Source organism: Hibiscus syriacus, unplaced genomic scaffold, assembly GCF_006381635.1.
Source record: "Hibiscus syriacus cultivar Baekdansim isolate YM2019G1 unplaced genomic scaffold, ASM638163v2 tig00110057_pilon, whole genome shotgun sequence".
NCBI classification, from domain to species: domain Eukaryota; kingdom Viridiplantae; phylum Streptophyta; class Magnoliopsida; order Malvales; family Malvaceae; genus Hibiscus; species Hibiscus syriacus.
The window spans coordinates 1,610,191-1,634,957 of NW_024062581.1; the positions used below are offsets into that span (position 1 = coordinate 1,610,191).

Sequence of the window (24,767 nt, forward strand, 5' to 3'; positions counted from 1 at the left end):
AAAATTCTTAAGAAACAAATGCGAATTATAATCCTACAACAATTAAATAAGATAAGTTTTTATTCTCAACGCGAATTTAGAAGAAATAACATAAAAATTCGGACTATCACAACGCGAATTTGGATTATCGCAATGCGAATTTAGAAAATCGCAACGCGAATTTGGAAACTGAGTTGTGAAATTGGAGTTCGTGTTGTAAATTTAAGATCGCGTTGCGATTTTGTTGGTCATTTTCGTAAATCCAAAAAAAATTGGTTAAAATCGTATATTATAAGGGATTTTCGGTCACTAATATTATTTTCTCTTAATTTAATTATTAAACTCGTCAATAAAATTTACTCATTTTTATAACAGGAGAACTGTGTTTTGTTATGGAGGTGAAGAGAGTTGTTTCTTCCAAAAACATCAGAGTAACATTCTAACAAGGGATGCAGTTCTTCTGGAATTTTCATGTCATCATCATGTTAACTCAGCATGCATAATTCTCCCATCATATTACCATCATACATTCCAATTGCTTGCATACATTGCATTTTCATAAGCGACTTTGGTTCATCAGTTTCATTAAAAAAATCCCATATATATATAATCAACTCCATAAGGTTCAAAACCAATAAAAATAAGAAATTTAAAATTGTTTTGGAATTATTTGCAAGCTAAAGTACTTAAATAAACGTATGATTCCTTAATCCTCGTCTTCCCCGTACTTCTCTGCAACATTTAGAGCCTCTGGTTTGTCTTTTCTTTTGTAGCCAATTGTTTTAGATGGCTCTTTACGACGGCAGCTGTTTGTACGGACCGAGAAACTATAATCAAGATAATCGAATCAACCGACAACAATTCAGTAGCGTTTCAAACTTTGGATACCCTCGTCTGGCCAGCATTCCGTCTTGCACAACATCCCACAAAGTATATAATCGGCTGCCATTACAAAACATGATTTAAGATTAGCCTTTAACACGAAAGCCACTGAAGCAAATTAGCAATAATCTCGATGGAACGGAATCAAATCAAAAGTTCTTGCTATTTTAGGCTTTCATTAATGTAGCAGGGGAAAGAGATTCAAAACAGCCGGAGGAAATAGCAAACAGAATCTAACCAAGACGATGAATAATGTCGAGTTAAAGATTGCAACAACTCTCCACTCGGTTTTCATGTATTGTCCAACACCGGCCCTGAAAGGCAATTGGGAGAAAGCAAATGGAAGTGAGAAACGTATGGAGTAGATGATATGCAATGCAGGGACACTGAACTGCTTACTTGCAAGAATCGCAATTGTAGCATTTCACGGCCCGAGTGTTTTTGTAAAGCTTGCAGTCCTTATTGGAACTAACTGGATGAAAGCTCAAGTCGTAGTACGAATCATTGACCACAGGATAACCACATCTGTGTTCAAGTCAAATGCATAAACATGACGAACTACAGGTGCAACTACAGAGGTCCAGTCCAGACGAAAACAAAAAGGCACTTACTCGGATGGCGGTCGGCAGCAACCAGCTTCAATTGGTGTCAGTTTTGCAATTTTATATTGCTTAAGAGTCTAAAAATCCAAGTTGAAAACATTAGAAAAGATGTCAAGGAAACAAGTAGCAGTCGAGAGTGAAAATCTAGACCTTGTATCGTTTTGCTAGGTTGTTGCAGTCCTCCGATTTCACAAGACAACTCTTCAACCGCTTCCAATTATCGGTATTATTCAACTGAAAAAAAACAAAGACAAATGAAAATGCGGTAAAACAAGGTGGGACTTAAAGTGCCAACAGATTGAAGCCTTGCCTGCTTTAGAAACCATGAACTGTAGTCTTTAAGTTGATACTCCTTGAATCTGATAAGCAAAGAAGACAAAAAAAAAGACTTGGGTCATAAACCAACCATGTTGAACCCAGAATTACAATTTACAAGACAATGATGATTTACTCAAGGCAAGTATCGAGGGGAAAATGGAGGAGAAAAGGAGGTATTGGCATATATTGCTTTTTTATAAGAAGATCAAGTAAATCTCAAGCACCAAATGCAAGGAGAGAAAAGTTGAAAGATAGCTTTTCGGTTTCTTAAGATACAAATTGCATAAAGACGGGACCAAGAAACACTACAATGTACAAATTAAGACCCAAAATGAAACGAGCAGCAATGAGAATTTCCATTGAAGTGCATATCTCCTTACCTCAAGCCAGACACATTGTGACCAGATCCATTATTTGTTATGATGAACCTACAAGAAAAGGCATATAATTAATTTGTATGACTCGAAATCTGTTGTAAAAAGTTGGGGGCAAAAGAAGGCCTTTAATGATACAAACAAAGAAAGTATGAGCATGTCTCATTAAATCATATAGTTTAAGGTAGCCCTACAAATTTAAAGGTAAACAACAGGTTGTAAATAAAACAAAACAAAAATTGCATAATGCAGCAGTCATTTGTTGCTTGAGAAGTCTGAAGTTAAGATAATCTAATCATAATGACTCTAAGACAATACTGGTGTTTTCCCTGGATCATCATCTCGTAGTAAAACCGGAATAATCTGTCTCCACACTAACCATACTTCTGTAGTTTCATTTAGAACAACCATTTACGGAATATCATCGACATCTATTTTTCATTGATAGCAGACTTATGAATTACAACAAGAAAATCTTAGTTAAAAAATCGCATACACATAAACTAGGAATGCCAAAAAGATAAAAGAAAACACAAGAAACCAATCACTCTACGCGCAGGTCATGACTGAATATAAACACAGTCGGCTTGAGTTAAAAATACTTACGCCAACACCGTGAATACCAGGATTGCCACTAGAATGATGCATAACAAAATCAAATACTGCAAAGCCAATGAGTCAAGGGAGTCCACACAATGAAATCAAGAACGAATAAAAGCAATAAAACATCTTGAATTCTTAAATAACTCAAAGTTATATACAAGGATACAATCCACAATAGTATGGTGTTTTTCTTCAACGCCCCCAAAAACCCGATTATGGATCTAAAATACAAGGAAAACAACACTAATTGTAAGTTTTCTATACGGAGATAGGGAATTAGAGTAATCATAAACAACAGAGTGATCAAAACTTACATCACGAAAACGAAAGCACCAAGGCCTAAAACTGGAACAGTAAGGGATTTTCGGCATCCATCATGATGAGTGCTCATCCATACCCCAAAAATTACAACAGCTATAGCTAAAAGCTGTCAATGAAAAACATATATAATAACTTAAATAAGGCAAAAGGTTTCAAAGTTTTCTCTTTTACTTCAACAACACTAGAACTTAAAAAAAAAACACTAGAACTTTACTACAGCATAATCATTTAGATAAGCAACAGATTATGGTAAAAATGGGGACTTTTATGCAAATTTATAAAATGAGTTAGCCTAACAGCATTTAGCAGCGTTTTAAAAATAAATTAACAGCATCAATCAGAAACCAACAACAAATGTGACCCAGAAAACAAAATCAAACCCGTTTGGGACAATATTATAGCTAAAAGAAAAAGGAAACAAACAAAAGGAAGAGCATACCATAGTAAGGAAGTTGATCCATCTGATCACAAAATTGCTTGTTCCCATACCCATTTTTTAGTTCGGCTTTACAGACCAAAAAACCAAAAACAAATAAAAGAAAAACAAAGAAAGAGCCGATGAAGATGAGTTTTAGGAAACCTATAAAACATATAAAAGGAGAAAAGTACAGTTCTTAGAAGTTTCTTGAGGAACTCTGATATGGCACTTGCATTGCAAGAAAAGGGAGAGAGACGCAGCAAGGGAAGTAGAATGAGGTTTTGTCCTAGCTGGGGGTGGGGAGAGAGAGAAGGGTAGTTTAGTCAATAGACAGGCACATGAGTCATGTTTTTTTCTTCTTTCCCGTTGCAGAAAACAGAAAGCAAAGCTTATGTTTGTGCTTATATCATCAGGATTTAGGACAATATCTAATTAAACGACGGAAGTAATCTTCAGATATCTTTTTAATTGCTCACAGATATTATCATATGATTACATACGTTGACGGTTTTAAATTAGGCTTAATATCAAAATAATTGTTTAACTGTTTTTCGAAAATAGGTATTTAAATTATTTCTTGATTAATTCATGTATCTAACATTACAAACGTTTTTACTTTAGGTGTATCGACAGCAGCGACTGTTATAAACTTCGTTAAGTGATATGTGTCATACTCTTAAATTTTAAAAATTTTATTTTTCTTAAAAAATAAAAATATTATTAAAAACCCGACTCGCGTGCATCCCCTCCCCTCTCCCTCCATTGCAGTGCTTGTGATTTTAATTTCCATGCCCAAATGGCCTACCAAATGGCCAAAGGAGACGGTTGTCATCCGGATAAACAGTCAATTACGACGATCGACCAAAGGGATTCAATGGAGGGGGTATTTTGGATTTTAGGAATTAAGGATTGAAAGTAAAGGTTTGGAAATTTTGGGTTTTGAGACAATAGCAAGAGTTATAATCAATCAGTGGGTGGTCTACGACATATGGGTAGCTGATCGTCGGCGGATAGGTGGCCAAAGATGACCGATGGTTGAAATAAAGGGGACTAAAATAAGAGATTTAGTGAGTTTGATTTTTTTTATATTTTAAAATTAATTGGAGCTTTTTCAAAAATAAAATATTTTTAAGTTTCGTTTCATTTTGAAATAAATGTTCAAAATTTTTAGATTGTGACATGTGTCACTTAACGAGTTTTTTTAACGACTATTACAGACGAATAACCTAAAATGGTAACGTTTGTAATATTAGATACTTAGATAAATTAAAAAATAGTTTAGACATATATTTGTAAAAAGCATTATAGTTTATGTACTTATTTTGATATTAAGCCTTTAAATTAAAATGACAAATATGCAAAAAAACCCACACAATTTAATATTAAAGTTCGGGTTTTAGGGCGTTTATACCCAAAAATTATAATATTACATGTCAAGCACCGATTCCTTAAATTTTATCAGTCTAACACCCTTTATAATAAGGCGAGTTATGTGAAACGCACCTTTGCTTGAAGGCACATTCCCTGAAGCGCGCCTTCTAAGAGAAATGTTGACATGGCACTACGTGAAAATATGTGTTTCAAGAGGTGTCTTCTAGGGTTTTCTTGCCACATCAGATTCCCTAAAAACATATTAAAAAAATATGCTTTAAAAATTTGAAAAAAAAAAACTATAAAGACTATCATCATAATTTAATATATATTAGTTCCATGAGTTAAAAATCACAACGGAGTTAATTTATATAAGCATGTTTATATAGACATATTGGAGTGTTTAAGTTATGTTTATTAACAATGTGGAATAAAAGCCAAAAGATGTATTCTTTAACTTTTTTATCTCTATGCCTAATGAATCTACTTATACATTATTATTAAATTACATAAGTAATATTCATTATTAAGGTTTTTTAATTAAGATTAGATATTTTTTATATGTTAATATATTAAAATATTTATTTTTAATTATTAGTTCAAAAAAATTATGTAACACAAATTAAAAATATTTTATTGACATATAAATGTATTATCTATTGAATATGATTAATTATATCTATAATTTAAGTTGAATCTAATATAAAAATATGAAGAAAAAAAATATTGCTCGGTGTCATGAACATGTAAGATGTGAGCTTTATATAATTTAAGATGTGAGGGAAATAAAAATTCATTTATGGTTTGATCCTACACAAGACTACCATAATTATTAATTTTGTAGACCCCTATTGAGATTATATAAGTGTGATTTAACTTGTTTGTAGTTTTATAAGAAAAATTAATATTTTTAAATTAGATGGATTGACAATAGTATCTAATACATATAAAAAATATCTAATCTTAATTAATATAAACCTTAATAATAAATATTAACCTAGTACAATTTAACAACAGTGTATAAACATATTTATTAGATATAGAGATAAAAAAAATTAAAGAATACATCTTTTAGTTTTTATCTCACAGTGTCAAAAAATATAATATAAACACTCCAATATGAATATATAAACTAATCACATTAAGCTCTTCAACTTATAGAATTAATATGTATTAAACTATGACGTTAGTATCAATAATTTTATTTTTCAATTTTTTAAAGCACATTTTTTTTTTAAAATGCTTTTAGAGAATCTGATGTGACAAAAAAACCCTAAAAGGCGCGCCCCTACACTTCCTCATGTAGTGCCGTGTTAACTTTTTTCCTGAAAAGTGCTCTTCAAGAAACACATCTTCGGTCCACCTAAGTAAAGATATATTTCACTTATTATAAAAGGTGCTAGAGCGATATATTTTTAAAAAAATAATATTTAATATATAATATTATAATATTTGAATGATTTTTTTTGGTAAAAACGTTGGTTTTTGGGTGTCATAACAGATAAGGGAAGTGGGTCAATTTTAGTGGAAGAAAACCATAAGCAATTAAGCCGACTTGGGCTTCAAGATCATTTCAATTTTGAGTAAAGTACACAAATGGTTCTCTAATTACATGGTGTTATTTTGTTGAATCCTTTAATTATTAAAAGTTACAAAATGATTCCTTAATTATTGTGTGTTACTTTGTTGAATCTCTTAACTATTAAAAGTTTGACGGTCATTTGAGCTGGATGTTAATATGTTTTCTGGAATATGATAATCTTTTGAGATTATGAGATCATATTTTATCATATTTCAGTTAACATGTTAACGTCTAAGTCAAATTACATTCATATCTCTAATAAAAGAGGGCGAGTTTAGAACATATGAATATTTAAATGATCATTTTGTAACTTTTAGTAGCCAAGAGACTTACAAAACAATATTTTATAGTCAGGAGACTATTTTATAAATTTTAATAATTAGATAACTAAATGAAATATCACCCTATAGTTGGGGATCATTTGTGTATTTTACCCTTTATTTTTTAGCTGAAACGTAGACTCCAAGGTAAATTGTGTCACGGCTGACTTTATTGCCATTAAAGACGATCCAGCTACGACTTGAAAGCTTCCATCTTTTCTCCTTTATTTAAAAGATAAATTACATTGAATATCACTTTATTAATTAATAAATTTATAACTAAATTATATTATTTTAAAAAAAATTATAATCAAATTGTCAATCAATTTTTTTTTTGAAAAAAAAATTAATCAAATGATTACTTGTAATATTCAGGTCACAATGTAATCTCAAATGAACAATATTTTTTTTCAAGTAAATTTATATTTTGGGTCATATTCAATTTTTAGATTTTCTTTTCAAATTTATTACTGATTGATATAATATTAATTTTTTATTGCACAAAATTAATTTGATGTTTTTATACTTCATAAATCTGTAAAGAAAACTGAAAATAATACTTTATCATTGTTTCCATTATCATTTGTCCATTGTTTTTCTTTTTACGATCTTTGCGGATGCTAACAGGGACGGAGTCAGTCCTTCCTAAGTATTTTAGTATAATATCATTTTATGTATTTAGTAATTTAAATATTAATCAAATAAGATATTTTTTTAATTAAAAATTTTAATATTTTGTTGTTCCTCTTGATATTTAGTCCTAACTCTGACCGTGAATCCTAACGTGTTCATTACTTATTAAATTAATTTAAAAATCAACACAGTAGTAAGTTTCCTCTATCTATGGCACAATGAAATATGAGAACATCATTGTTTATTGATCATTGACATTAATAGTGAATGAAAGTAGAACATGGTGTTTCATCTGTCTTTGAGGTATATGCAATGCAATGGTGCAATCAAAAATTGCAAATATTTTTATGATTTCAAAATCAATGGATATATAATAATATAATAATTCAAGTAGAAAGTGTTTTTCATTTACTTTTATAAATCTATGAAATATAAAAATCATGATGGTCATGTTGTTGTTGTCAATAGTTACATTATTGTCATTACACTGAAGTCTCATTCAATGTGCACATTGTTCTTGGTTCTTCGTTCACCATTTGAATAAAAAAATTTGTATTCGATGTTTGACGGTCGATTGACATGTCGTTCGTCAATTTCGATGAAGGGAGAGTGAGATAATTGGTAGTGAGGGTCCAAGTCATAAGAAATTAACAATGATTATTGATTAATAGCAACAAGTGAAATTAGGGACTTGAAATTTGAAATTTAAGATTATTTTTTTTACATTTTTGTAATTTAATTTTTTTTTAGAATTATCGACGATGTAAGGATTTTGTTTTCTTTTTTATTTGTGAGTTGCATTTGGGTTTGCTTTTTTCGGGTTGAAGAAGAGGAATGTTGCTAGGGTTGTGGAGAAGATAGCAGCCAGCGAATCGTCAATGGCCTGAGGATGATTACATTTTCGAATGCACAACTGGACATCTTGAGGCTAAGAATCTGCTCCTGAGTCGGGATGTCTTGTGGGAGAACTATGAATATCAGTTTAGCATTTCATCCGATTCGCATCGTTTGAGTGACCACGGGGATGGTAGCGATGGGAATTCCATATGGTTTATCTTCCTCTTTTCATTTTACAGGTTGGGTTTCACCTAATTGATCTTCATATGCTATCTTTTGTTGAGAGAAGAAATGGATGCCCTTGGTAGACGTGTTGCGCAGTCTTTTCTTCCTTAATATAGTGTTCCAACAGGGATGCACAATGTTTTTGTGCTTTGTTACAGAGGTATGAGAAGGCATTCAAGATCCTAGCCAATCGCTGCTTGGCCAGTAGACGAGGGTTGAACTTGGAGCGTTAGAAGTTCATTAAGGTGACTCAAAAGTTGCCCCAGGTTCAATTTTTCTCTCCGGTGGAGCATACCTGGTGAGTGTATGTGTCCAAAGTGTCTTCAAACACTATCTCCGATTAAACAAATTTAAAGCTTTGTAGTGAAATGTTTTGGTGTAGAGCGTCCATCAAGCGTTTGGGATAGTAGAGAGGCGTGGCCCTATGGGAACACAGGTAAGCTGGCGCAAATTTTAATAGGATAGAGGTAGAAGCAGGGGGCAGAGCTCCCTTATTGCCCAAAGGAACCCGTCCCTTGTAAAATTATTTTATATTCAATATATTTTGATCTAATAGTATTTTAGTTAATGTAAAAATAAATATTTAAATTAAGAGATATAAGAATTTATTATACATTTAATCAAGTAGAAGGCGAAATAAATAATGATAATTCAATACCAACTGATTGGTCTAGCGGGATGAGGCACTAAATCTCTTAAGCAATATCAATGGTTTGAATCTTGACGATTGTGAATAGAGCAAACTGGATTGGGAGAATTACCCTCTTCTCTGCAATACCCGATCTGAATTAGTCGACCAATAGAATGAAAATCGATGGTTATACAAAAAAAAATGAAAATATAATGTTCTTAATTTTTTTATCTAATAATAATTTAGATCATTATAAATTTAATTATTAGATAAATTAGATATTATTTTCTGAATTATAAGTTTAAATATATAATAAATCATTATATATTTTTTTAGAAATTTTAATATTTCGATGTCGGTATATATCTAATCTTGGACTTCCACCCAATGATGATTTTAGTGAGATTAGTATGGTGTTGACACTTTTAGAATTGGGAACGATGCAACGGCGGCTGAAAACGGGAATGAGTTATCAAGTTGGTATTGATATATCCAAGGATATTATATTTTTTTTTTTTTAAAAAGGTTTAATACAAAAATAATTGTTTAAATTATGTTTTGAAAAAAAATTAGTGTTTAAATATTTTTTTTGTTAAAAAAAGTGTTTAATATTTTTAATTTTAAATTTTTAGATGTACGAACGTTAACCGTCATTAAAAATCTTCGTTAACCAATATGTGTTATGTTCCAGTAATTTTGAGAATTTATTTAAAAAATTTAAAAATAAAAATATTTTTATTTAAAAAAACTAAAAAACCTAAACAGCAACAGACCATGCTCTTCCCCTCTCCCCCTTATTCGTTTCCCCTTCTCTCTTCCCTTTTTCATAGCCACCATCTTCAGCACAGGCGTCGACTACCGATCAAACCCCTGTTGATTGTTAAGCCACTATCGTTGTTTTTTCGTGAAAAAACATTCAAAGACCACACTATCTCCACCATTCGAATCATCGTGTAATTTCGATTAAACCCAACCGTTCAACAGTGATGATGATGGTCGGAGATTGCCAGCTGTAGACACTCATTTTTGTCCATATTTTTATTTTGTTTTATACGTGTATATATATATATATATATTATAGTTTGTAAACGGTTTTTAAAAACTATATATTATATTTTTTTCTAAAATGTTTTTAAAACTATATGTTATATACATTTTCAAAATATTTTTAGAAACTATATATTATATACGTATTTTCAAAATAAGTGTTTACACCAGCGATAGTTGGTAATGGGGTTTGAAATTTTAGTTTTTAGGATTTTTTATAATTACAGTAAAAAATTAGGTTTTTTTATTAATAATTTAAGCTTTTTTATTTTTTTCTTTTTTAAAAAACATAATATTTTTATTATTAAAAAATTAAAAAATTAAAAAAATAATGGTAAACACCTAAAATTATAACTTAAAAACATTAAACACTTATTTTTAACGAAATTTTTTTTAAGTACCAAAACGTTTTTCGTGACACTTATTTTTGTATTAAGCCTAAAAATAATAATAAACTTTTTTGAAAAGTAATAATAATAAACTTAAAAGAATACATCCAAGCATCTTAGAAAAATCCAGTGTACTCATATTATTCATTCATATATATATATATATATATATATATGATTATGATCCATGTTTTATACAATTTTAAGATAATTAATGGAGTGGAAATATATATATATATATATGTAATATGAAAATTTTGTTGTCGTATTTGTTTTAAATTCTCTTTGCATACATTAATTTCGGGAAATTTTCCTACAGTCTTGATTCTGGTTAAACTGGTTGGTCTCGCTGGACATTGATTTCAGATGCTAACTCTGCGGTTCTTATCTATCTCCATTTTCCTAGGCAAGGACAGAAAATTGGGGCGATTTGATCAAACTGACATATATTTAACGATTATTTATCTTTTTAGCACCGTTTAATATATATTTCTCGAAGTGGTACCCTTTCGGCTGAGCTGGCGAAAGGCGCGTCCTCGGAGACGCGCTTTACTCGTGTTTTCGCTGAGTTGGATGCCACGTGTGGAAGGCGCATCCTCAGGGACGCGCTTTTCGCCAGCTCGACTGCCACGTATTTTGTTTAATAATAAATATTTTATTTTTATTATTATTATTATAAATTAGTAATATATTATGTAAAGTGTTTCGATTATAATGTAAGAATTATCAAATGTATTTTGTTAATGTGTGTTAAAGGTGGAGTGAATTATCTACATTAATATGATAGAACAATATATGAAAACCAGTTTTGATTTTATTGTAGTTATAGGAAAAATGTATGAAATTATAATATAACACATATGGTTATATTATTTTTTTTGATTTTGATTATCGATCTATTAATTTTATCAGTTAATTATTTAAATGTTATCAATCTAGTCATCTCTTATCAATATTTAACGAAAATATTGATGCATAAGTTAATAAATTAGTATAATTACATATTTAATCTTCAAGACTTACATATTTTATGAAATTAGTCTTATTAAAATTTTAATTTAATAAATTTAATCCTCCAATCAGAACATGAAATGTGTCATTGTATACATAAATTTTTTAATAACTTTTAATTTGTTTAATTTAATATTTTTTTCTACTTAGAAGGTGGAATTATTATTATATTTTAAAAAATTTATAACTAATAATATTAATTATTATATTAAATAAATATATTAAAAATATTTATGTATTTAAAAGTTAAAAAATATTATTTAGGTGTACATACATTGACAAATTATATAAATGCAATAACATTAAATTATTAGAAACAAAAACATTCATTTAAATACAATATTAATTACATAAGAGTTAACGGTTATATGATGATAACAGAGTTGTACATTTTTTTCTATTGTGCCCGATGTTTCTACAATGCCCACATCGTTTTTGTTCTGTTGGCTTCTCTCGAATATCCATATCACAATGTATTCTAGTAGATTTTGGACGACCTGAGTCCCTCAATAGCAATGGATCTAGTATAATTGTAAGTCAAGTTTGAATCTCATTTGGGTCTCTTTCGTTTCCTATGGGCGGAAACTCAAATTCATATACCTTGAATACTTGTGAAAGTTGGTATACGGGATCAACATAATTTTTGTAGTCCAAATGCGAATGTGAGCAAGCTGCAATGACATGAGAGCATGGATATTTAAGTGCTTAAAAGAAACCACAATCGCACCACCTCTCTTGCAGATTAACTCTGAAAGAGTTAGCTCCAATCCCTTGCAGCGGACGTGGCATTTCGGTTACACGAAACAATTCACGGGTGCGAGAAAAATTTGTAACTAACATCCCATTTGATGCAGCCACTTTTTTCTGTAAATCAACTACTAGTCTTGGGTGGTAAATATGGTCGTTTTGCATCCAAGTAAGAGCTTGTCCACCGAGCTTTGCAAAGAGTTGACCCAAACGAAAATAAGTCATTTTAACCAACGCCGTGACTGGTAAATAACGCGCCCCCTTTAAGGTTGAATTTATTGCTTCAGCCAAGTTTGTTGTCATGTGACCATAGCGATACCCCCCGTATATCCATTTGTCCACATTTCTTTGATGATGTCCATAATGTACTCGCACCCCTTCTTATTTTTGTCAAACAGCTCTTGTATCATCGACTCAAACCTTTGAGGTAAGAGTTCATAACCTAAGCCATTAGGAATATGTAATAGTTAATATTAAGTATAAATAAGTAATAAGAAATTGATAGAAAAATTGGGAAAAAGTAACATACCCATCTGCACGACTAACTGACGTTCATCGTTCTTCTTGTATTTTCCGTAATAGTTTGCAGCAATATGACGGACACAATAACGATGTTGAACATGTGGAAGTCTATACATTGTACCCAAAGAGTCCATTGCTGCTTTTATCCCGGCTCCTCGGTCTGAAATAATGCATACTCGTTCCCTGGTGACAACATGTAAACGTAAATTTTTAAGGAAAAAAGCCCAAGACTCAGTGTCTTCTCCTTGAACGAGGGCAAACGCAACAGGAAGAATATTGCGGTTTCCATCTTGGACCACAGCCAATAATAAAACTTGTTTGTATTTCCCATACAAGAAAGTACCATCAATTTGGACAACTGGTTTACAGTACTTGACTGTATTAATACACTAAGGGTAAGTCCAAAAGACACGGTAAAATTGGCAGCGATCGCGAACCATTCGATCATTCACGTAATGATGTTGAGTTTCGAACTCAACAATTGTCCTGGAATTAAGTCTTTGCACAACATGAAACCAACTGGGCAGCTCGTTGTAAGAGGAATCCCATTCGCCATGAAGTTTGCAAATGGCATTCTGTTTTGCCAACCACTCTTTTTTATATGAGACAGTGTACCCATATTGTGACTGTATAGCAGAAATCAACACTGCAACAGCTATATGAGAGCTTTGCTTCACAATGGGCATGATTGCTTGGCAAATAATGTTGGAGTCCAAGTTGGGATGATCCTGGTTTATACCTGTTGCACAACATATATGAGGACCGTTGTATCTGGTTAGTTCCCATAAGTTGTTCTTCCTCTTCCTCTTTGATACACGGACCATCCATTGACATCCGTTATCACGTTGGACGTAGTAGCAGATATATTTCTCCGTGTTAGATCGATCAACTCGGGACTTAACTGAGTTACGAATATTGTAACTCTTTATTGCCATCATTGCTTCCTCCTTCGACGCGAACTCCATTCCAATATATAAATTATCGTCATTGACTAATGATTGAAGTCCATAGTTGCCAACATCAGGAAGATCTGGAAATTCAGGCTCATACATTGCATCATAATCAGCCTCATACATATGTGCAGGAAGTTCGGCTGGTGTTGTATTTATCGGAACGTCATCCTCGTCATCATCAGAATGTACGTTAAACTGTGGTGAGTCAGGTTCAACGAATAATCCCGTTTCAGCACCATCTGTACCTGGCTCCCGAAGAGGTTCTTCTGGTGGAGATGAGGGTTCCTCCGATAATCCAATGTTGAGGTTAAATAAGTTGCCGCTTGCGTGTCTTCCCCTTGAACTTGAGGCCATTGTATCATGTGGGATATGAATAGACTGCCGTCTCATTGGCATTTCCATATGTAAGTCGAAAACATTGGCAGATGAATGTCTGCCCCTTGAAGTATAAGAGATGTTTCCATATGGATTATTAGTGAAGCCACGTGGGTTGAGATCATAAGCAGTTACAGATGAATGCCTTCCTATTAAACTTGATGGCATGGTATCTGGCGTTGGATCCGCCATTAATGATGTGAAATCATTACAGATCAGTTGTGTCAGGCTATCAACTTGATCAGCTTGATATGCAATGCCAAAGTGAGAGGAATATGAGAGACCACGAGTTACACGAACCTCAATAAAAGTGGCATACATTTCAATAAGAGATTGTGAACTCCCCATATGAGCATCAACCATCATAGAAACATCATCATCGTTTGAAAGCTGAAATGATGTATACGTGAGCGGAAAAAGTTCAGTAGGAAATCTGTACTGAAGTGAAGATAGTCTTCTCTGGCCTGCTACACGAATCCTTAACGAAATTTTTGTGATTAACTCCTCAATTGTGATGTTTCTCTTCAAGGTTAAGGGGATATAATGATCTGACTCAAAAACAACCCCCTCTTCAGCTTTCTTAATTTCTCCATCATACAAAACAACAGCAGAAAGATGACTCATTTTCAGAGAATTTGAGAATTTAGAGTTTGGGAATTTGAGAATTTGAAAGCTTGTGAACTGAAGTTTGTTTTGAAAGTTTATAATACGTTGCATATAATAATGTCTATAATCGGAGTACTATTCACATTAAGGCGCGTTCTCGGGGGCGCGCCTTCCATTATTTTGTCAGAGAATATGTTATCATTGCCCTATTATGTCACTCATGTCCCTCGGGGACACTATTCATATCAGTACCTATTATTTCTCAGGGGACTTGAAGGCGCGTTCCCGGGGGCGCGCCTTCCATTATTTTGTCAGAGAATATGTTATCATTGCCTTATTATGTCACTCATGTCCCTCTGGGACACTATTCATATCAGTACCTATTATTTCTTAGGAGACTTGAAGGCGCGTTCCCGGTGGCGCGCCTTTTATTATTTTGTCAGAGAATATGTTATCATTGCCCTATTATGTCACTCATGTCCCTTAGGGACACTATTCATATCAGTACCTATTATTTCTCAGGGGACTTGAAGGCGCGTTCCCGGGGGCGCGCCTTCCATTATTTTGTCAGAGAATATGTTATCATTGCCCTATTATGTCACTCATATCCCTCGGGGACACTATTTATATCAGTACTTATTATTTCTCAAGGGACTTGAAGGCGCGTTCCCGGGGGCGCGCCTTCCATTATTTTGTCAGAGAATATGTTATCATTGCCCTATTATGTCACTCATGTCCCTCGGGGACACTAGATGGATTGTGAAATCAGGTAAATTATAACCAAAATTTAACTTCTTTTGAAAGTTCAGCAAGTTAAGAATAAATTATACATATAGATTAATTTAAGTTCATAACTTAAATTAAAACGTTATGTGAAGTTTGAATAAATTAGATAAAATGTTCTGGATAAATTGAATAAATGTGAAGTGATAAGTTGATTGTTACATTGAAATTGTATGGAATGAGCATCGAGATGTTTTTACGAATAAATGTGAAGTGATAAGTTGATTTTAATGTATACGTTTTAATATAAATGTTAATGATAAAATCATATGTATGGATAAATTTAATTTTAATTTAAGTATTGTGAACTATAATTGGAATATAACTTTTAATTTCGAATACAATTGGAATATTAAGTTGAAATTTAATGTTAAATTTCGAATACTATAATTTATATTTTAATTTTAAATTTCGAATAATATTATTTTTATTTTTATTTTAAATTTCAAATAATATAATTTGTATTTTAAAAACATTTATCAAACATTTAATGTTAAATGTGAATAAAAAATAACATTAAAAATATGTATGTAACAACCATGAAACATTTAAATAACATAACCAAATTACATAAAATTCTGAAATATAACTATTTAAATAACATTAAAATACAACTGGATCATCGATGTCGTCTTCTCGAATGAGTTCCACATGGCGGTGATTGTCTATTTCGTGGAGGATTTCTTCGTGGAACTTGTTCTTCAGTCTCCTCATCTTCACTATCATCATCAGCAGCATTTTCTTCATTTGGTGTAGATGACGCTGAAGGGGCTGAAGGGCCTGTATAAAATAACGATCCTGGAGGAGTGCTAGTAACAATCCCACTGCTCCCCGGGAACTGTAAAAACTGTGGAAACATTGGCATCGATGTCTGTGATCCAGATGAAGATTGAGGTGTCTATGGAGAAGCACCACCAGCCAAGTAAGATGCATATGAACCATATGCTGGATCATTAAACATAGTCGTATATGCACCTCCATATGGTATAAAACCCTACGGGCTAGGCATGTAACCTGGCGGGCTAGGAATGTAACCCTGCGGGCTCGGAATGTAACCCTACGGGCTCGGAATGTAACCCTACGGAGATGGCATATGAACTGGTGGGCTTGGCATATGAAATGGAGGGCTGGGCATGTATCCCTACGGCATCGATGGATAAGGATGTTGTGGTGGGACTGATGCAGAACCGGTAGCGCCTTCTCTCCATCCACGCGTCGGGGGACGATGATATTGAGACGGTTGACGTCTTTCTCGGCGCCTAGGAATGTTAACCCTTCGTGCTTCCGCCGAAAGTAGAAACGGCTTCCCATTTTCATTAAACCAGTCCATATAGTTATCCGTAACCATATGACCAGTTTCAGCGTAATATTGTCGAGGGGCCAACAGTGTATATTGGTTCTCCCAAAGCGCAATCCAATCTCTGTGTCTCACCACCCAGTTAACATCTTTCTTTCCTCGTCTATCTATGTTATGCACATCGTCTAAATTCCTAGGTGCTCCAGGAATATATTGCGTACAACCATACTGACGGAGCATGCTATCAACTGGATGCCACTCAATAATAGCATAACATATAAGAGGTATAACTGATATCCATACCTCTAATGACCCACTAAGGTGGGGTGGGATGCAAGCTTTCACTTCATCGCTCGCATAAGGTATCCACTGAAACTGAAATATAAATATACAATTCAAATAAATAAAATATTCTAATTATATCTAGCATTTTAAATTAAAATATTAATAATTAAACAAATTTAAAAACATACCTCAGACCCAGCTTTCGTATCAATAAGTAAACGAATTTCCTCTAACCCAGTAGGTATACTTTTATGGTCCTTTCTTTTCATCGACCACCTATGAAATATAATATAAACTAAATATCACCCTATTTAATTGAAAATATTTAAATCAAAATTTAGTTCGAAAATTACCTCAACAATAAGGGGAATACGTATGGTTCATTCACGATCGGGCATAAGAAAGGCATGCGGAACCACGCCCATGAATGTAGAAGCAGGAGACATCCACCGATAGCAGTTTTCTTATAATTCGTCGCCCGACACATTTCTCTAAAGAGAAATGCCAAAACTGCAGCGCCCCAACTATATCTTCCAGCTTCATCAAAATCGATCAGATGCCGCAACCACATACAATGCACCTGGTTGCGAGATTTTTCGGGCATCAATATTCCTCCAATTATTCGTAGAATATATGCCCGAGCACATGCCTTTTCTTGATCCTCTGAAGCATTTCCATTTAAAACCTCAAAATTAGCTTTCAACCAAGATAAAACTATTCTACCTCCATTAAACTCTGGCAGAGCAGCTCCAAGATAATCAATGCACATTGACTGCCAATCACCATCCGCCATACCACACATCATATTTCCGTCGACGGGAAGCCCCAGATGCATAAAGACATCCTCCAATGTAATTGTGGCCTCTCCACATGGAAGGTAAAAAGTGTGTGTCTCGGGCCTCCACCTCTCAATCAGTGCAGAAATTAGGACAGGTTCGAGTTTGCAACCGCCAATAATTGTTGCAATATACCCGAATTCGGCAGAAGCCAAATATGGCAAAATACGTTCCGGTATCGGTATACGTGGATTTTTAATAAAAGTCTCTAAAATACGATCAGTGTCCTAAATAATATACATTATAAAAAATAAAAATTAATATAAATTCATAATAACTTTAAAATAAAAATAAATTTAAATATTAACATTAATTATAAAAAATATTACCATATCGCTAAAATGTCTGGAGATATGATCAATATCCAATCGCAACAGCATTTCGTTTTCCATTATAACTGTAGACAAAACAATATAATTAGCACAAAAAAATTAATAATTCTAAATAAATAATAATTATATAAATATCATTTTAATAAAAAAAATAATATTTATATAAATATATAAATATAAAATATAATAACTATTTAAAAAAATACTAACATAAAAATAAATTTCTTACCAGTAATAATAAATTTAAAACTCAAATAGTTGGAGAATTTGAGTTATATAAGAGAGGAGAAAATGATTTTGGTGTGAAGAATGAGGGAGGGTTGAGGGGGTTTATATAGGGGAGGAGGAGGGGTAGTTAGGGAAAACGGATGGAGGCATTTATGGCATTTAATGAAAGGCGCGTCCCCGGGAATGCGCTTTCCACACGTGGCAGTCGAGTCAGTGAAGGCGCGACCCCGGGGATGCGCCTTTCACACGTGGCATCCAACTCAGCGAAAACACGGGTAAAGCGCGTCCCCGGGAACGCGTCTTTCGCCAGCTCAGCCAAAAGGGTGCCACTTCGAGAAATATATATTAAACAATACTAAAAAGTTAAATAATCGTTAAATATGTGTCAGTTTGGTTAAATCGCCGAAAATTGGGAATAGTATTCCTGTTAGAGTGCAAAATTCACTATCAAGCCATAACTTGTCCTATCAACAACTTTCACCTATCGGCTCTGTATCTACAGTTGATGCATTAAAATCTTGTTCCGTATCGAAGAACTTAGGTGCCGTTTGGTTGACATGAATCCCTTGAAATTAGGGGAATTGAAATCCAATTCCACCACTTTCTCATGTTTGGTTCAAGTTTTCCAAGGGAATTGGAATCCCTCATGGCTTTAACTTTCCATCAAATGAGGGAAAGTGAATTCTATCCATTCTATGATTGAATTCAATTCCCTTGTTGGAGGGAATTGAAATTTGACCATACTACCCTCATCAATCTTTTGATAACTTATTCATATATTAAACATTTTTTATTATTATTTCAGGTCGGGTTTCTAATTCATATATTCGGGTCGGGTCGGGTGAAACTTTATTTTGGTCGGGTCGAGTCAGTTTTTTAAGTGTGATATTCGGGTCAGGTCGAGTTTGGGTTTAGGGTGAAAAATACCCGACCCGAAAATATATATAATTTTACCTTATATATTTAGGAATAATTACAATAATACCCCTCTATATATAATTTTTTTTCAATTAAGTCACTGTTTTTATTGAATAAAAATAATTTTTTTATTATTTCGGGTCGGGTCAGGTGAAACTTTATTTTGGTCGGGTTGGTCTGTTTTTTTTAAGTGTGATATTCGGGTCGGGTTCGGGTTTAGAGTGAAAAATACCCGACCCGACCCAAAAAATATATAATTTTACCTTATATATTTAGGAATAATTACAATAATACCCCTTTATATATATATATATATATATTTCCAATTGTTTTTATTGAATAAAAATAATTTTTTTATTATTTCGGGTCGGGTCGGGTCTCGGATGGAGGTTCCCTTGTTCTCGGGTCGGGTCGGGTGGACCAAAAACCCGACCCATGACCATCCCTAATTGGGATGATTTTAACTTATGATGTTTATTAGAATAATTTTTATAATTTATTGAAATGAATAATTAATCAATAAAATTAAAATTTATTTTTTTTTTAAATTTTTATAATATATTACTACATGTAATTTATAAAACAAACTAAAATTTAAGAAAAAAAGGCAATCATGTCATTTTATATTACTGAAATCAAATTCATCTGACATGTCTGCTAACCAAATAAAATATGGAATTGGATTCCAATTCAATTTCCTGTCAACCAAACAGAAGATGGAAATAGATTCCAATTTCTAACATATTACAATTCATTCACATATTCTAATTCTCTCAAAAACATTCCAGCGAACCAAACGCCACGTTTTTGCATTCACGCCGCTGTTTTAAAATCTGGGTTGCAAACGGATGTCTTTGTTAACAGCCCTCTTCTGGACATGTACATGAAGGTGGATGTGTAGAATACGCCAGAAAGCTGTTCGATTATATGCCCGAGAGAACCGTTGCATCATGGACAGCAATGATAACAGGTTACTGCCACAATGGGTTAGCTGAGGAAGGGATAACCACTTTTATTCAGATGCTGGAGAATGAGTGCCCCATTGAATTTACGCTAGCAGCTGCTTTACAAATTGTTGGGGAAAATTGCAATCCTAGATTCATTTGTATTCTACACGGTTACATTACCAAGGGTGGATTTCTAAAGGATAGCTTTTTGCAGAACTCTTTGATTGGCGCATATGCAAAATCTGGGGTTTTATCAGAAGCGGTTAAGCTTCTTGAGAGATTTAGGTCCCGAGATGTTTCTTGGACTTCTATTATTTCAGGCTCTGTGCTACATGGATCCATGCATGAAGCGCTTCTGGTTTTCTTCAGGATGCAAGAAGATGGGGTAGCACCCAACGAGGTGACAATTATGAGCATTTTACGTGCATGTTCTTTCATCGGGCGACGAAGGATATTGCAATGGGTTCATGGCTTAGTTTCAAAATTGGGCTGGCATCAACATGAACTTGTATTAAATTCTATAGCCGAGACGTACTTAACTAATGGGTACTTCAGTGAAGGAATACAACTTTTTTTTCTGGATTTTGTTTCGATGGCTAGAGACGGTATCTTACCCGGGAGACGATTGCCTCTCTCTTACAGTGTTGTTGTCATTCCAATTATTTGAAATTGGGGAAACAGCTCCATGGCTACCTAATCATGGGTTTTCTTCTTGCATCATACAGAATTCTCTGATCAATCATGTTCGCGGAGAATGAGCAAAGTGAATCAGCCTTCCAAGTCTTTGAAAGGATGAACGTGAGAAACATAGTTTCTTGGAATTCATTAATTAGATGTCTCATCAAGAATGATGCATTCCATGAGACATTAATGAGACATTAAATCTACTTAAAGATATTCACTGCAATGGCGGAGAGATGCGTCCAGATTTCATCACCATTTTGACATTAATTCAATCTTGTTCAAACTTGTCATCATTCATGGGTATATAACGAAAGCTTAATTAATATGTGAATTCATTCAAAATGCCTTGATAGACATGTATGGAAGATCAGGCAAGTAGGTTTTAGCAGAGGAAATCTTTTAGGAGATGCCTTCAAAAGATTTAGGTTCATGGAATTCATTGATTGCTGCATACGGCATCAATGGAAATGGAAGGCTTGCTCTCCAGGCTTTCACCAAGCTAAATAATTCCAATCCTTACAGGCCTAGTGCTATCACCTTCACCAACATCCTTTCTGCATGTTCCCACACAATACTTGTTGAAGAAGGATTCGAAATCTTCAAGAGCATGCAGAAAGAATACGGAGTGGAACCAATTATGGAACATTTTGTTTGCATGGTGGATCTGTTGGGGAAGTCGGAAAAACTCGAGGAAGCAGATGCCTTTATAAAGGAAATGCCATTAAAACCAAGCAATGATGCATGGCATGCTTTACTGGGTGCTTGTTGGATTCCTCGGAAATATCTGCATGGCTGAGACAGTTGCAGAGAAGCTGTCTATCCAGGATCCTGAAGGCGTTGCTTGGAGAATTGCACTATCAAACATTTATGCTTACAGAGGCAATTGGGAAGATGCTGCAAGGGTTAGGGCTCAGCTTAGACAACTGGAAGGTGAGAAAAAAGGCGGATGGAGTACTGTTGAGGTAGATGGAAAGATGTGCAAGTTCATGGTGAACGATACAAGACATCCAGAAAGTAAATCCATCAATGCTGCTGTAAGTATGCTGGTGGAACATGCACGAGAATGCACCCTAAATCAGTTGTAAACTATTAAAGCGAAGAATTCATGAAATATATAGAATTATATCAGCACTCAATTATATATAAGTTCAACCTTAATGTTCTTTGAATGAAATTTTCAGCATCTCAGTGCAAAAAATACCACAAATGTGTGTACTGAGGGGGGGGGGAAATTGGTCCTAAATTCATCTAAAATGATTAAAACACAAGCATACGACAATCTTTCTATTAACTCCCAAGTACCAACAAAGCCTAAACTGGCAAATCTGTCATGAAAAAGAATCCATATCAAGGAAGATCTGCACCGCCTGCAGGTCCAGCACCACCATAACCACCACCTCCACGACCAAAGGCCAGCCTTGTTCCAGGACCCTGTGAGTTCAGAAGTTAGAAATTATATCAGCTTTTCTATTTTTTAAAATTTGACTTCATTGATAACATCAATGCCTTGAGATGACCTTCAATATTTTAAGGCCATCTCAAAAAAAAATTATTCAAGCAATCATATGAAAATTGCATCTTTCAACTCGAAAGTGAAACATTAAGCATTTGTTACGCACAAATCTTTTTCAAAGTAACATTTACATAAGACACTTGTCTAAAGCCAGCCACAAGCAACAACAACTAACCTCAAATTTATACCTTTGATCAAACTAGATATCGTCAGGACAGTATAGTGGAATAAGGGAAAATTAAACAGCAATCAAGTGATTACAAAATGGACAAAAACTCAGATAACTAAGGACTACTTGTCTAAGCAGATAGCAATATTTAAATAATACGGGCAATTATAGTAAGCAACAACAAATATCCTCCAATAAAAGAAACAGAAAAGGCAACCTGTGCAACTAATGGAACCAAATGATAAAAAAAACAGAACAAGCAACAGTGAAGTATGATATAATGTCAGCTATTCATATGTAGAAAGAATAAAGTTAGAAAATTGATCAAAGCAACATTACCCTGAATGAAGGCTGATAGTCAGCAGGAGCTCCTCCTTTGTCACCAAAATCACCTCCTCCCCGTGGACCTCCACGGTATCCATCTCTGTCGCCGAATCTCCTCTCACCGTCACCAAAGCGTGGTGGACCACTGATTCAAAACCAACATAATATTAGCAAAGCAAGAACTTTTCACCAAACTCAATATGAAGGAAAAAAATACTAAATGAAGGAGCAAAGAACCCAAAACTATTACCGTGGGCGATCACCAGAAGGACCCATAGGACGGCCAGCAGGCTTAGCTTGCTTTTTCAAAGTAGCGGGCACGATCTCAGAAGGGAGATTCAGGTAGGTCCTAAGGAACTCAATGCCATCATTGGTAAGGTACCAGTAATAATGCATCCAAGCGAATGTTTCACGAACGTACTCCTTCGACTTGAAGCTTTGCATAAGCTTTATTACTTGAAGATTCGGAACATCGATTTCTGGGTGCTTAGCCAAGTTGTAATCTTTCTTTGCATAGCAAACACCCTCTGTTTTAAAATTAAAAGAAAAAAATAGAAACCCAGATTAAAATTAAAATATAAAAATAAATTAAGGAAATTCGAAATGGAGATTGGATTTTTATATTTGATTTAGTTACCTTGGAAAAGGTACTTGGAGATCTCGCGGCGGTTCTTCTCTGGGATAATCTGGAATCAAGAAAACATGAACATTATAGCTATTCTCTTGCAAATAATTTTCTCAGAAACCAAACAGAAAAGGCGAAAGCGAATAATAGTACCATGGTTTGCTGTGGGATAACAGGTGGCGGCAAAGATAGTCTACTATAATGGAGGTTTTCTTTGCCTCTTCTTTATCGTAAATGATACAAGAAAGCTAGTGTAGGCTTTTGTATTACTTTCATTAATTGGCGTTGGGTTTTATTTTTGGCTCTTAGGCCTAAAATTGAAATATCAGGCTCAAAGGTCCACAACTATGACCTAAACAAATCCAAAGAGCAAATTACTTTATTGTAAGATATTTTTTAAAATGGGTAAACGACACCTAAGGTCCCTTAATTATAGGTTTGAAAATATGCAGGTCAATTTTACTATGTCGTTAAATATGATGCTTAATAGTGATGTGACTGATATTATAATAGTTTTAGTTATTAAAATTTATACAATTTATCAATTTGGTCTTAATTCAAAATAATTCAATAAATTTAATCATTAGTATTTAAAATGCCCATCGTTTTAGTCTTTCTTATCTTATGTCACTTGTTTTTTTCTCGAAGAATCCTGATAGACTTCCAAGTGCAACACCTAAGGTTTCTAGTGCAGCTCAATCTTCCAAGGGTCAAGGACCCAATAACAGGGGTGATCATTCTATTGAGTCGTGTCAAGTCAAAAAAATTTGAGTTATTAGAGTTGACGAGTCGTATTTTACAACTCAAACTTAACTGGAAATTTTTTCGACTCAAGTTATTCGAGTTTCTATACTAATTTTATTAGAATTATTTATAGTTTTATGACAATGATTTGTTCCATTTTTTTACTTTCTCTAATATATATATATTTATATTTATGATATTCTTTAAATCTAAAAATTATAAAATATAATCATAATATTATATTTTAAAGAAATTATTTTGAGGGTAAAATATTGATGAGAGTATAAAGGAGTCAAGGAATTGATGGGAAGAAAAATTTGTAAACAATTGTAATCA

General features: G+C 33.6%; 2 protein-coding genes and 1 pseudogene across 2 annotated transcripts; 1 reads left to right on the top strand and 2 right to left on the bottom strand.

Annotated features, from left to right (window-relative positions):
* Positions 1-591: 591 nt before the first annotated feature.
* LOC120214243 (tetraspanin-10-like) lies at positions 592-3,755 on the bottom strand. Its single transcript, XM_039212192.1, has 11 exons — positions 3,519-3,755; positions 3,073-3,185; positions 2,925-2,979; positions 2,762-2,817; positions 2,162-2,209; positions 1,774-1,822; positions 1,614-1,697; positions 1,473-1,540; positions 1,261-1,386; positions 1,100-1,175; positions 592-921 (listed from the first exon to the last, which is right to left on the bottom strand). The coding sequence occupies exons 1-11, from the start codon at positions 3,570-3,572 to the stop codon at positions 853-855; spliced, it is 798 nt and encodes a 265-aa protein (XP_039068123.1). The 5' UTR covers positions 3,573-3,755; the 3' UTR covers positions 592-852.
* On the top strand, positions 3,720-22,141 carry LOC120214269 (annotated as a pseudogene).
* Positions 22,142-22,266: 125 nt separating this feature from the next.
* On the bottom strand, positions 22,267-23,912 carry LOC120214322 (40S ribosomal protein S10-2-like). The gene is made up of 5 exons (XM_039212243.1): positions 23,841-23,912; positions 23,700-23,748; positions 23,313-23,589; positions 23,078-23,207; positions 22,267-22,487 (listed from the first exon to the last, which is right to left on the bottom strand). Exons 1-5 carry the CDS (start codon positions 23,841-23,843, stop codon positions 22,404-22,406), a joined length of 543 nt encoding a protein of 180 aa, XP_039068174.1. The 5' UTR covers positions 23,844-23,912; the 3' UTR covers positions 22,267-22,403.
* Between the last annotated feature and the right edge of the window lie 855 nt (positions 23,913-24,767).

Coding starts and splice junctions, on each gene's coding strand:
- LOC120214243 (XM_039212192.1), bottom strand. CDS start 3,572: ATGGGTATGGGAACAAGCAATTTTGTGATCAGATGGATCAACTTCCTT. Junction 1,541..1,613: donor ACCTAGCAAAACGATACAAG/GTCTAGATTTTC, acceptor TTGGATTTTTAG/ACTCTTAAGCAATATAAAAT. Junction 1,176..1,260: donor TACAATTGCGATTCTTGCAA/GTAAGCAGTTCA, acceptor ATTGCCTTTCAG/GGCCGGTGTTGGACAATACA.
- LOC120214322 (XM_039212243.1), bottom strand. Junction 23,590..23,699: donor CTCCAAGTACCTTTTCCAAG/GTAACTAAATCA, acceptor ATTTTAAAACAG/AGGGTGTTTGCTATGCAAAG. Junction 22,488..23,077: donor ACTATCAGCCTTCATTCAGG/GTAATGTTGCTT, acceptor CTGAACTCACAG/GGTCCTGGAACAAGGCTGGC.